At 35.9% G+C, this 14,824-nt stretch overlaps 1 protein-coding gene across 1 annotated transcript; it reads left to right on the forward strand.

Moving 5' to 3' along the window:
• The first annotated feature begins 5,223 nt into the window (after nucleotides 1-5,223).
• Nucleotides 5,224-14,515, forward strand: LOC148940391 (uncharacterized). The gene is made up of 2 exons (XM_089105538.1): nucleotides 5,224-5,433; nucleotides 14,102-14,515. Exons 1-2 carry the CDS (start codon nucleotides 5,224-5,226, stop codon nucleotides 14,513-14,515), a joined length of 624 nt encoding a protein of 207 aa, XP_088961664.1.
• The last annotated feature ends 309 nt before the right edge of the window (nucleotides 14,516-14,824 follow it).

The raw sequence follows: 14,824 nt of genomic DNA on the forward strand, positions 1-14,824 counted from the left end.
TTGGCAATTTACTACCCGTGAGGTAAAGAATAATACCCGGTTAAATATACCCGTAAAAATACCCGGTTAAGAATAACATTGTATTACATACTTTATTACACAATGGTACATTTCTTACAAAACCTGTACATAACTTTAAAAAATAAAGATATGTAACTCCTGTTGGGAAATTCTAATATATTACAACACAGCAGTTGAAGCCTCTTTTAAAGGAAAAAATCATCTCAATAAAGACGGCTTGAATAAATATTTCATATCTTGGTGCTGTATTTCAAAATGCTCGTCTAGTATCCAGTCTCTTTCGGTTGCATTTGAATAATGACTGACCTCGCACTATAAATTTTCGAAAGTAGTTAAATATGATTTTTTTTTTCTAGAAAGCCCTCTGCCGTTTAGACTGCAAATCATGAACGAATATTGTGATTAATTATGGGGGCTTAATAGTTTCTATGTCAATTTTTCTCGTTCGGGTTCTGTGCGTAAGGACTCGTTAAAAAAAAGAAGTTTTCTATGAAAAGACAAGAAAAATCAAAATTTTGAAAAAATATTCAAAAACAATTTATCTGAAAAGAAATTATCGTAGACTTCAAATTTAAAACGAAGAAGTATTCCAATGAACGAAAACGCAAAACTTAAAATTAATAAAAACTTTATTTTCATTTTCAGTGAAAAATGCCTTTTTTAGTATTTTCATTCAAAAAATTTGAAAAAACGCCAAATTTGACCTCCCCTATATATTGAAAAATATATTTGGTCTCTCTATATTTTCGTGAATTGACACCACTGAAAGCAGTGATTTCCAAATTATTATTTTAGCATTTATTATTATTAATTATTATAATTTTCGATACTCAATCCCATTCAACAACATCTTTCACCCAAAATTAACTCCTGCAAGCAGAAGAGGGGCTTCAGAAAATAACAAATAGGACATTAAGGGCATACAATTCAGCATATTCAACAATTGGCTGCATATTGAATAACCAAATTGAATCGGAACTATAATATTTTTTATTATTTGACAGAAAGGACATGAGCATAACTTACTTCACCTGATGACATAGTTTGATGTTTCCGGAATTGCCAATGAACTGCCTTCACATCCTTCTTTTCGATTTTATGGAATGTTACAAGATGTCGGGAAAGGCCAGCCTGCCTTTTAAAACTTCGCATGCAGGCCAAGCATCGAAGTTCATAGAAGTGCATTCTTTTTACATGTACTAAAAAAAGGAAGAAACTATTAAAACACACAAAAAATTACACATAAAATACAGCACTGAAATATGTAAATGAAAGGCCAAACGAAAAGATGAAGAAGCATATTTCCTCATATATATATATATATATATATATATATATATATATATATATATATATATATATATATATATATATATATATATATATATATCTATATCTCCGGCGGGTGCCGCCGGTAAGATGTCCGTGGCGCACTGCCGGTATGATGTCGGCGGCGCACCGCCGGCGCGATCAATGTTACCCGCAAACATTAATGTTTTTATAAGTTTTTCTCAAATCAAAGCTTAAATTTTCAACAGATTTAAGACTATTCATAAACTCAAAAATTCACATGTCCCTGGATGGAAACTGCTCTTCTTCGTTATTCGTCAAGATAAGTAGAAATGTTATAGAAACGAAATGGCTGTGGCGTTTCAGAACCATTGTACCCACCCCACGACATCGTCACTCTTCTGGGAGACCTTAACGCGACGGTAAATGACAGGGAGGGCGTGTGGAGAAGTTTTCTCGGCCCTGTGACTCCAGATTCACTGAATGAAAACGGACAAAGGCTCCTCCAGCTCTGCAATAGGCATAATCTGGTTATTTCAAACACGCTCTTTCAGAGAAGAAATACACACAAATGCTATTTGTATAGTAACGACGGCCATACAAAGAAGATGATCTATTATTTTATGATCTCGCGTCACTGGCGCTCGTCGATAACAAATGTCCGGACGTATAGGTCAACTGAACTCGGAAACAGAGACCATAGGATGGTAGTTGCCTCATTCAGGTTACGCTAAGAGCAAAAGGACAAGAAAGACGGCCTCCCAAGCTTGATCTGAGTAGTCTGGCTACATCTCAGATGCAGCAGAAGTATACTCTCGATATCTCAAACCAGTTGAGCTACCTCCAAGCTCTGGGCGACCTTGAAATAGTCTGGAAGTCTTTCAAATATACCGTACTCGATTCTGCTGGCAGTACTATTGGCTGCACGAGACACAAGAATAAGCCCCGGATATCCCAGGAGAATCTGTCTGTAATCGAGCTGAGCTGGAAGACCCGTTTAGCAAAGAACATGCCAGAGTAAGCACGACCCAATGGCCTGTGATATAGTCTACTGCTCAGTGACAGAAAGACCTTGGTCGACAAGGAAGCCAGCGATGTTGAAGAGACCTCGAGAAAAAAAGGCACCTGTTTCTTCTACAAACACCTCCTCGAGCTGAAGGAAGGGAGGACCTCCACCATGAGCCGTGTTTTTTCTACTGACGGAAGCATGCCAGATGACGATGAAAGACAACTCTCTGCCTGGAGCAGTCACTTCTCAACGCTTCTGAATGCCAAGGCAGTTGCTCATCCCGACCCTGATCTAATTCAAGCAGCAATGACCACACCCAAGGCTGCTTCTTACATCGTGTCGCAACCACTTACCACCTTTGAGATCCGAAATGCTGTACAACGGCTTAAATAATAATCGAGCCCCCGGTGACCGTGGTATTTCTGCAGAACTCCTCAGGTACGGGGGTGCAGCGACGATTCTGTGGCTCCAGATAATCTTCTCAGCTGTATGGACGACGAAAAGCATACCGAATGACTGGCATGCTGGCATCATATTGCCACTCTGGAAACGTAAGGGCAGCCGTCAAATCTACTCCAACTATCGTGGGATCACGCTTCTCTCCGTTCCTGGTAAACTCTTCGCCATGTCACTCCTAGACAGGTGTTCCATCTTTTTGCGTAGAAAGAGAAGAGTCCAGCAAGCCGGATTTATGCCCGGCAGGTCGACGACGGAGCAAATGTTTACTATGCGCCAGTTGATCGAGAAGACGTGGGAGTTCCACCTAAAAGCGTACATCGCGTTCGTGGACTTTAAGGCTGCCTTCGATTCTGTTGATCACCATTCGCTTTGGCTGATACTAAGAACTACGGGTCTACTGAAGAAATATTGCTCACTCTTTGAAAAGCTGTATGAGGGTACGGAAAGCGGCGTGCAAGTAAATGGATGGCGCAGTCCCACCTTCCTAGTGAAGACTGGCGTGCGGCAAGGTTGCACCGCCGCTCCCGAGCTTTTCAATTGCGTCATAAACCATGTTATGGCCAGCACGATGAATCGCCTTCAAATCGGTCTTCAGTTCGGAGACCGGGTACTCTCTGATGCTGACTACTCCGACGACTTAGCGCTAGTTGCGAGCACCGTTGATAAGATGACCAAAGCTCTCCAGGTGCTTTCAGAAGAAGCCTCGAAAGTTGGACTGAAGATCAACTGGCAGAAAACCAAAGTTATGCTCCTTGAGCCCCCCACGTCCCGTTCTACTGTAAAGGAAGTCAACATCGGAAGCAACCGAGTAGATGTGGTTGAAGACTTCACTTACCTTGGATCTATTCTGTCGAATGATGGCTTGGTCACAAAACAGTTTACATCTTGAAATGCCAAAGCTTAAGCAATTGTTGGGAGGCTTAGCAGCATCTGGCTGAAGCCAAACATAAGCCGCTTGACCAAAATGCGCTTCTACAATGCGTCAGTCAGCATCGTCCTGCTGTATGGAACGGAGACATGGTCAGCTGCCGAATCTATCCTCAGCGCCGTCGATGTCACTCAGACGAAACATCTCCGAAGAATCAAAAGACTTCACTGGACTGACGTCGTTAGCAACCAGACTCTCCTATCACACACGGCTCAAACTCCTTTCTCGACGCAGCTCGCCCAGCGTACTGTTCGGTGGTACGGCCATCTCATTCGCCTGCCACGCGACAGCCCCAGCATGGGTTGTATTTTACTTCGACCCCACCCTACACGGCTGGAAACGACCCAGAAGATGCCCACCCACTAGGTGAAAAGACAAAGCCAATGAATTCCCCACCCAAGCCCACATCCCGGTGGAAGAAGCTGCGATCCTGGCAAGTGATAGGTCAACCTGGAGGTGCCTAGTCTTATCGTTCTCTACGCCGAACCCTCGGCAGGAGCCTTAAGTCAAGCCAAGTAAGTCAAGTCATATATATATATATATATATATATATATATATATATATATATATATATATATATATATTATATTATATATATATATATATATATATATATATATATATATATATATATATATATATATATATATATATATATATATATATATATATATATATATATATATATATATATATATATATATATATATATATATATATATATATATATATATATATATATATATATATATATATATATTCGGATCGGCTCGGAAATACCCCACTGGTTCGATAATTCGGATCTTGTAAATGCGTGTGCGGACGCGAAATTCTGGTTAAGAATGTGGATAGATAATGACCGACCAAGGCATGGTATAGTGAACTCCATCCGATTATATACTAAGCGAAGACTCGCAAAAACCCTCGCTATACATCATGCTATGATTATTGAATGTGATAGTAAATACATAAAGCAAGAACCCGATCGCATGTGGAAATTCCTAAAAAAGAAGAAACGTAAAGAATCAGTTGATGTTCTGCCCAGTGAGAGTGAATGGGTTAAATATTTTATGCACGAGTTTTCATCACCTAAGGCTGATCTGGAAAATAAATTTTCTATTGAGCTCGATGCGAGTCTTGAGGAATAAGAACGGGAAGTTGATTTCGCTGTGCCTAATTTGTCAGTCAGTGAGGTATTCTTAGAACTGAAAAAGAAGTTGTCGAGGGGAGTGGGTAACCTCTGCAGATTGCATCTGCAAGTGGGAAGTCAAAACCTTGTTGAGCACCTTTGTCTCCTGTACCTAATGAGTTTTAATGCTGGGGTTGTTCCAGACCTATTCTGCACGGGTATAATTACTCCTGTATTAAAGAAGGGAAAAGACGGGGGGCAGTGTTCTTCTTACCGCCCGATAACTGTCGCGCCTATACTGTGCAAGTTATTTGAATTGCTTGTTGTAAATAGGCTTAGTGGCTACATGTAACACGCCAGATAACCAATTTGGTTTCAAGAAGAAAATGAGTAGAGAACACGCGCATTATTTGATTGCCAATTTGTTGATTGAAGCTGATGATTCAAATGAGAATTTGTATTTTGCCGGTCACGATGGCAACCGCGAGTTTGATTTCAATGAGTACCCTCAAATATTGTTGTCGGCCCGAAAACGTGGCGAGGATAAGTCTATTATACGCGCGCTGACGAATATGTGTAGTAATTTAAAAGCGCGTGTAAATGTACCTTGTTTTAATGCTTTAACTCTTTCTTCTAGTCTTATACCCGTAGAGAAGGGAATTCGCCAAGGGCACTTACTTCGCCATCGCTATTTAATAATAGTAGTATTTCACCGCAAGAACTGGTTCTGTCTACATGTATCTTTAGAGGTATCAATGTTTGCTGATCGACTATGCCGACGACATTTTGAGCGCAAGTAGAACAGTTGTTGGCATCTAAGAGACTTTCCGTGTTTTGAGTAAGGAGTATGATAATATAGGTATTTCTTTCAGTCAAGAGAAGTTCTCGTATTTAATAGCCGTGTTAAATATAGTATACCAGTTGATGTTATTTTTGGAATTTATACGATTCAGTCTTCGTCTAAGATTATGTACCTCGGCCTTCCAATTTGTAGCGATCTTAAAGAAACTCGTCATTGCCTTGTTTCGTTGCTCGCTGTAAAGCACGCAGAGCTTATGGAATTCTCGTTTAAATGAAGTGCCACTTTAACCGTTTTTTACTTGCAAGGGTATATAATTCTTTTGTTCTGCCACATGTGCTAGCCCTATCCCCGTTTTGGAAAATATTTACCTCGTCTGATCGCCGCAATATTTGGTCTATTTTCTACAGATATGGCAAATATCTGCTTCGACTTCCGGTTTGGATTAGGAATTTGAATATATCTCTGAAGTATGGTATAGCCGACTTGCTTATGGCTGTACTGAATCGCCGTGTTCGATTTTCAAAGACATTTGAACCAAGTCTCGCTTCATAATATGTCGCAATAACTTAAATTTGTCTTTTTGTTTGTCGTAGGAATGTTCTTAATCTTGTTTTTCTGTAGTTGAGTTTTCTTCGGATATTTTTTCTTTTTTTTCTTTTTCTTGTACTCCATTTACAACATTTTGTATGTTTAATAATGGGTAATAAAATAATAATATATATATATATATATATATATATATATATATATATATATATATATATATATATATATATATATATATATATATATATATATATATATATATATATATATATATATATATATTACTTATTTGAGGGGTTTTCCCCCTCGTCAATACCTCGCTCTTTGTGCTAAAGTTTTTTTCAGCCCTTTCAAAAGAGCTATTTATTCTAATCAAACGGCCTTTGTGATTCAGGGGTCATTCTTAAAGAACTGGAACAAAATTTAAGCTATAGCGTAAAGAGCGAGGTGTTGACGAGGAGGCAAAACCCTTCATATACGTAATAATCTTTGTTTGTTTTAAGTTTTAAAGTTTCTCCTTACTTTTAGTTGATAAAACTTTTTTTTTTAATTTAATTTTTATAAAAATACATAGTTCGGGTTGCTATTTGTATGTTGGAGTGACTTTTCAACAATTTTTAATCCTGACACAAACAGTCTTTTTTTAATTTTTAATTCAACAATTTTTAATCCTGACACAAACAGTTTTATTTAATTTTATAACTCCTGAAGTTGACCAGCGAAAAAAAAACATTATCATTCCCAAAAGATTCAATATATGCTCTTTGACATCCTGGATACACTCACACTCTTTTTATTTATTTAAATCGAAAGAGAAGAAGTAGTAATAGAAATAGTCCCAAAAGTTTTAACTTAATCCTCCCAGTCGTTCTCAATATTTTGCTAAGGTATCTTCTTGGCAACCATAAACACAAAGCCTTTTTGTGTAGTTTAATGCAACATTTAGTTTGAATGCATAATGGGCCAATTGCATAATTATGGGGGTTGGCATAATCTATATCCCTAAGGACATAGTTGGTGGACCGTTCATCTATGCTGAAAATAATAACTGTCTTAAAATTTGGACCGGATGTGTTTGAAAAATGAATGAACTTGAGAGAAGGACTGATTGCCCTCTAATCTCTGTGTACTCATAAAAAGGGCAACAAACCTTTTAATTTTGAATCGAATTAGCTCCTTTAAAATTTTCAATGCCCCACGTATCGGAATACTTGTTCATCTTTATTTTCTCGTATGGTCATTTTTGTTGTCACATTATCTTCTTATGGTAGAGGTGGGTTAGGGTAATTCTGGCGTATTACTTTTCATTGGGAGATTTGTTAATTTTCTCATGGGAGTCCCCAGGCCAAGTCTCATGATCAATGGGATAAAACACACCACAGGTCACAATAATTGATCAATGGGTCCCCACGTTGAACGATTGTTCCTTTTAACTGTACTTTGTAATTCTTTATTTTCATCATTCACATTTATAACTGGGTAGTAGCTTCTCATAGAGAGCCTGAGACCAATCAGGAGGAAGAGGGATAGTATACACGACTTCCACCTGACTGCCCAAAGCTTCCCACGGTTGAGGGTCGATTTTTTTAAGAAGTTTTACGAATAGGCAGTTGTAGTGCTTGTAGAGCGATTTTGACACAAAATTTTGACACATTATTGATCTAAGTTTCACCAAAAAAAACACCATGCACATCCTCGGCTCTAACCTCCTATGCTTGTGGGTTCATCCGTTTTTACTGTCGTATATCGTATGGATATCTGAAATTTTTTTTTTCATATACCATTTTCAGAGTATTTAAAGGGGTTTTTCGCTGATTATTATTTTATTTCGTGTTTTCTTTGAATTAGAATTGCCATTTATATTGAGCTTTTGTTAATTGTCGAAATTAAAAAATTTTCTTTACCATTTGAAGGGTGAGGGGTACAACTACTGATTTTTTTGCTAAGAGTATCTTCCACCTTTTTGCGTGGTTTTATGAGAAATTTTAAAATTTTATAGAAAACTTTCTTTGTTTTTCACCGTCCGAAGTGTGGGCTTTACCACTACTGATTTTTAGCTAAAAGTATTTTTCACATGTTTTAATTGGTTTTTCGAATTTAAGTCGTTAAAGGAAGGGTTGTATTACATTATTGGCTAGCATAATCCAATTAATGCGATAACCGTCAATTAATTTGAAAGGGATCTTATATTTTCACTTAGTATTTAGTGTGGGTATTCGGTCCTCTGATCGGTAAATCCTTATATACGACCAATTTGGTTTTTTCTTGAGTTTCGTTAGTCAACAAGGCAAATTTTCCCTTTTAACAATTTTTTTAAAGCGTCTATGGTTATTTTGTATCTGTCAACGTGAACAATTGTTATAAGGTTGAATTTTGAAGATAGGAACTTATCTTTTAAAAAATTAGGCTATTAAACTGCACCGCGTTTTTTTTTTTTTACCATCATACTTTATTCAGCTTTGATTACCTTCTAGTACAACACCTATTGACTCTAGTTTCTTCAGTTTTGTAAATGACTAATTCGAATATCTTTCATTTTAATTGTAGGTATTTCTCCCTTAATTGCTTATTCCGGAGTTCTTGTTTAGGTTGAATCGAGTGAGGGGTTTTTGTTGATGTTTATTCGAATAATATCTTTAGGATATGTAGGAATAAGCTTTTTATTTCAGCTTATTTTAGAATTATGCTGAAATGGTTGGATACAAAGGCTAGTTAATCGAGTTTAAGTTTTCCCGTATAATTGAGTCAAAAAGAAGGATATATTCACTTTTAAGATGTCAACATCTTTTTCTCTCGTGGTAGAGTTATCGCCCTGTGGCGGAGATATTTATATTCATACACAATATTATATAAAAACTTTTTAAGGCATAAAAATTTATTTCTTTATATTCCCTAAACGAAAATAAGATATATTGTACTTTGTAGTGAGCTTTTGGTCAATTAGAGTTTGACCCCTATCTAAATGTCATAAGACATAGCGAGCTGTAAGCTATTTATTATGAAGTCAAACAATATGAGAATTGATTTGTACAAGACGCGGTATATAAAGCTTAATTGTTTTTTATTTTTGTGAGGTTAAAATTATTTCGTACAAGAATTCTTTGGTAGAGACTATGCTTTATGGCAGAGGTTTGATATTACCAAAAATTTCGCAAGGATCTGCTTATTCTTTTTGAATGGGGGTTTTGCCTAAGATATAGTATCTTATCTACTTAATATTATTTTAATATAATTTCTCATTAAGGTTATTTTTCATTAGTTTCAGCGTGAACTAGTTTTGTTTCCATCTCGCTCAGAATTCTAAGGGTATTAAACCTTATTTATATATCTGTCTCAATATTGCATACCTAAATAGGGTTTTTCAATCATTTTCTGACTAATAACAATTTTGAAATTTGGGTCGTTGTCGTTACTTTATGGGACTAAGATTCCGTTCGCCTATTTATAAATTTTACGGTTCCCACTTTCGTTTGATTAAATTAAGGATTATCCGTGACTCTTATACACTTTATATAAATGTTTGCATTTATCTCAATAATTTCAGTTCAAATACGTATGTGTCTCATGAATACATACTTTTAGAACTCTTAAATGATATGAATTTCACAAAGCTTGACTTGAACAATATGTTTTTAATTAGTTTATTTTACAAGTCTTGGTTGGAGGATAATTTTAGCAAGGATCTTATGTTGGATCAGTTTACAAGGTTAGTGAGAGTTATTAAATACCGCTTTCTCCTTATATGAGCGTTTGTGAATTACGATAATTTTGTAGGGTTATTCTTTTTTTTTTGCGAGAATTTGTAAAAATTGGAATTGGCTATGTTTTGCAATGACTTGAGAATTAGGCCAACACCGTAGCCATGTTTTTACAGGTATAATGGCGTAGTTTGCTTTCAAAAGTTCCCTATTAATGAAAGGGTTTTGTTTGTTATATTAATTTTTAACGGACTTTTTTTTCTTCAAGTCTAATGTTTATTGTCTGACTGTTAAAGCAGAACATTATTTGCTATCTTTTAAGAGACATTAGCCTAGTTTTATACATTGGTATCATTTCAAATATTATACCTAATTCTTTTATCTACGAGATGCCATACTTTGGGATTTCAATTATTGTCTTTATTCTTTTACCCCTTCTGGTAACCTATTTTTAGTAAACTTCTTGCATTATACATACATATATATATATATATATATATATATATATATATATATATATATATATATATATATATATATATATATATATATATATATATATATATATATATATATATATATATATATATATATATATATATATATATATAATATACGACTTATGCTGTATAATTTTATCCGATACGAAGTTTGCATTGGCTTTACAGGTTTGTGGTTGTTTAATTGCGTTACAAAACCTCTCGATAGTTAAGGAATTGTTTAACCTAAGAAAGAGGTTTCGTTTGTTATTGTTATTTATACGGGTTATTTTTTTTTTATACTTAATTGCACGGTTCATTTTCGTACCCTATGATTTATCTTAAGATATTTTTTTGCTAATGATGATAAGACTAGTGGTTTAGCTAGCCAGGCGTTGGTTGCAAATTTAGTTGCAACCCCCCCAAAATTTTGGCTAGTAACGGTTCTTACGACCCCTAGGCTACTTAAATATAGGTACTACTTACCATCAATGCCATCAGACAATCTTGTGAAATAAGACAAGTCTGTCTGGTCCTTATTGCTAACTTGAAAACACTTGGGCTGAGCTGACAGAGGTGATGAAGTCATGAGATTAACTGAGAAAATCAAACGTCAGTTTCGTCAGTCATATAAATATATACATTACTTCGGGCCACTTCGGGCTACCTTTTCAAAAGACATATTGACAAGTCTTGTAAGAGCAGAAATGATGGGAGGAAGAATGAACTTGATAACCTTAGTAGAAATACAGTCTGGGCCAGAAGATGAAAAACCCTTCAAACCATTAAAAATTCTGGCTCTTTATACTTCATAGATAGGCTCCAACGCCATTGCTTGGAGACAAGAGGGTCCAACACAAGACCTAAAATCATTTGGAGAAGAAGGACTTACAGATTACGCCGAAGTTTTTTCTTTATTTTCTCGATGTCGTTACTACTAAATGTGCCATTTTGTTCAATGGCTTTGGCAAGTTCTTCCACATGTCTTATATTTGGGATATTTATAACATCAGTAAATACAGGCATCATTTCTAATTTATCCAAAAAAGACCTGGAAAACAGAAGCAATACAAAATCAATAACATTTTTGTTTAAAAGGGTTTACAATTTCAAGGACAGAGAAATTTAAATTTTACTGTTTTAAGTGGAGGCTTACTTAACCAGTGGCGTCGTTTTGGAGGAGGGGGCTGTTGTCCCCCCAATAATTTGAAGAAAAAAATATTATATAGCCCATGGCCTTTGACTTTCCAGATACAGACCCCTCTCCCCCCCCCCCCAATAAAATGCTGGAGTTATTTTTAATTAAGAAGACCTCTATATGCAATTAGACAGGCAGTACCGGGCGTCAAATTTAAAAAAAGAAACGTGGGTGAAAAAATCAGCAAAAAAAACAAGTTAAAGATGTATGGCATAAATCAACTTAAAAAGGTGTAGCTTCCCTCGAAAGGTAAAGTTGTCTCCAGGAATCAGTAGATTGTTCATGTTTGAGTTTTATGGATTAAAAGCGTTGTCAGACTCAACTGTTTACTTAAAAAAAAACTTTAAAAAAGTTTAAAAACTTTATGGCCGTTGGCTAAGGAAAATTTGTATCAGAATAATGGTTGGTCCAAAAAACCGAAAAGAAATAAAATGCCTAATTTTAGAGTCATGAAGCAATGTTTTCAGTAGAATGACATTTAGCAAGAATGAAAGCATGTTTATTCATTGTTTTTAACCTTATTTTCTTCTGAAACGAAACGGCAAGCCCCTAAAATATTTCTACCTTTGATGACTAGCCTAGGCTACCCTATAGCTTCCTAGTTTAGATTAGGAAAATGAGCCTCCTCTCGTACAATTAATGCCTATGCTTTGTATGTACATGAATGGGCAGGCAAACTTTATTTCTTGTTACAAAAGGACAAGCCTCGAAAGTTTATTTAGATTCTGTTTTGTAAGAGAGAAATCCCTCCAGCCCTCCCCCATCAATTGATGGGGGAGGGGTGAACCCCCCCCCACTCTCCAAGCGATGGGGCATCCAAGGCTTCAGATACCTGACCTTGCAGAGCACATTCGGCAAGAAGGTGGGGTACTAGCAAACCCTTCCTGCGATTAAATTAGGTTACAGGTGGCGAGCTGGATATCTAGAGGCATTAGAAGAGTGAACTGCATGTGCCATATCTGACGTGGAGCAGTCTTTGGACGAACACAATTACCTCCATACAAAAATGTTTAAAATTAGAAACTGAATGTGTTTTCATTTTCTCTGCCAAAACTGAATTGGAAAAGAATTTTTTTTCTCTTTACATCCAAATTTAGGGCAAAAAAAATTTTTTAACCTACATAAAATTTCAAAACTAGCCTATGGAATAAATAATTTTGAACACCGGCTTAACAAATAAATAATTTTGATACCGAAAAATAAAAGAGGTCTGAATGTAGAGTAGTTGAATTCCCCCGTCGCCGGAGATTTGTACTTGGAGGTTTAAAAGAGGTGCCATCTTTTTTTAATATTTCAACTTTTCTCGCGCCAGTGTAAATTTTCATTTAATACTTACATTTAATACTTACATTTAATTTAATACTTACATTGGAAACATTTAAACTGATACTGGAGTTAGAGCAGGAATTCCCATTAGAGGATTGTCAGTAGACTTTTAAAGGGTTTATTAATTAAAGGATGCGCAATCTAACTAAAACAAATTAGCAGCAGAAAAATGTGCGCGCAAATAGCTTAGGACTCTAGAAATTTTATAATATTTGGTGATTGAGGTTTATAATTCGGTTAGAGTATATTAATTAACCAAGGCTTGGGCCCTCTAGACAAAGTACAGCATTTTAAGGATTAAAATAGGATAAAATTAGTTTCGTCCCAGAAACTGAAACTTGTGAATAACCTAAGCTTTAAAGAAAAGAAAAAACCCTTAACCAGGAAGAATAGATTAAACGAGCTTTGTGCCTCCCCCTCCCAACTTAGTGACCCTTGGAACTTGCCTTATATATCAAGAAGATTGAAACTATCGGACAATAACAATATTCCTTCCTTGTGTATTCTCTGACGTTTATAAGAAGGGGGACTCCATTCCTATTTTATTTAACCCGCGCCAGCTGTTTATATAAAAGGCGACTTTGATGTTTTACAGATAGGTCAGGGAAGAAAGTGGAACTATTTTGTCAGATTAAGAACTTCAATATCTTTCCGTCAAGATAGATTTAATTTTCCCTGGTAAAGTTTTAGTTTATAGAGGTTCCAAAGAGCATTAACCTTATTTTCAAGATATAAATATAAGAGCTTGGTTTAGTTTAAACAAATAATTTGAGATTTAATAAAAGTGTTATTCCTAGTTTTTAAGAAACAATAATTTGAAGCAAAGAATTTTAATAACCTTGGTACCCAAGTCTTGTCTAATTATTCAAGAGTAACACTTGCAGCTAGAAGTATTGATAGCCTAGGACTAAATTAATCCTTTTTTTCGGTAAACAACGAGGATTAAACAACAGCCGACCTAGAAGAGGTATTGGGTGAATTCAGAATAATTAGAAATAGAACATATTTCCTTTTATTCTATTTTATAATAAAAATCAGTTGTCACTGGAGTTTGACTACCGATACTTACCAACGCCTCAGTTATAATACCCTACCAAATTTTAGCCCTGATAAGTAGGGGCAATCTTACAAATGAAATGTCACAAGATGATGAAGAAGCTGTGTGTATCCGCGGTTGGTATAGCTAAGGTTCTTGATTAAATTTTGTATTCACAGTCTTTAGTTGCTTTGTTAAATAGTGGAACTAGCGGCTTTATTTGCGCGTGCCCTTGGAGTTGGTACCAGAGTTCAATTGTCTGGGTCCGTTCTAGTGATGGTTTGACAAGTCCCATTCCTGTGAAGCGCGGGGTAAAACAGGGCTCAGTTTTAAGTTCATTAATATTCAACAATGCACTTAGAACTGCGACGAGAAATATCCCACCCTATATTATTGATAGTCATATCGATATTAGTCACCTGTCGTATGCAGATGACATACTTCTTCTTGCTGATAACCTGTCATCAATGGAAAGGGCTTTTGAGACTCTTCGGGCTAGTTTGTCTAATATTGGACTTGCTATTGAACCGTCGAAAACTAAGTTTATGATAGTAAATTCGAATGAAAAGACAAACTCAATTCCCTTAAAGTAGGCTCGATCATTCTTCCCAGGTCTGACTCTCTCGAGTATTTAGGAGCTCATTTTGGGTCATCGATAAAAGCGACACGCACTCTAGTTATTAATGAGTTGAAAAAGAAACTTCGCAAAACATATGGTTTGCTAGCAAAAATTAAAGGGCAATTTGACAAATATACATTAGGAAAGCTCTCTAACTCTATGTTTGTACCGCATATGTTTTATCTAACTCCATTTTGGATACTTTTTTGTCAACAGAAAAGGAACAAATTAGGGTTCAATTTTACCGGTTTGCTACATTCTTTATTGGTGTTCCTCTATGGTT

Source organism: Artemia sp. Qi Xiang Cuo, chromosome 19, assembly GCF_049724085.1.
Source record: "Artemia sp. Qi Xiang Cuo chromosome 19, ASM4972408v1, whole genome shotgun sequence".
Lineage (NCBI taxonomy): Eukaryota > Metazoa > Arthropoda > Branchiopoda > Anostraca > Artemiidae > Artemia > Artemia sp. Qi Xiang Cuo.

Coding starts and splice junctions, on each gene's coding strand:
- LOC148940391 (XM_089105538.1), top strand. CDS start 5,224: ATGAGTAGAGAACACGCGCATTATTTGATTGCCAATTTGTTGATTGAA. Junction 5,434..14,101: donor GTAGTAATTTAAAAGCGCGT/GTAAATGTACCT, acceptor TTGTATTCACAG/TCTTTAGTTGCTTTGTTAAA.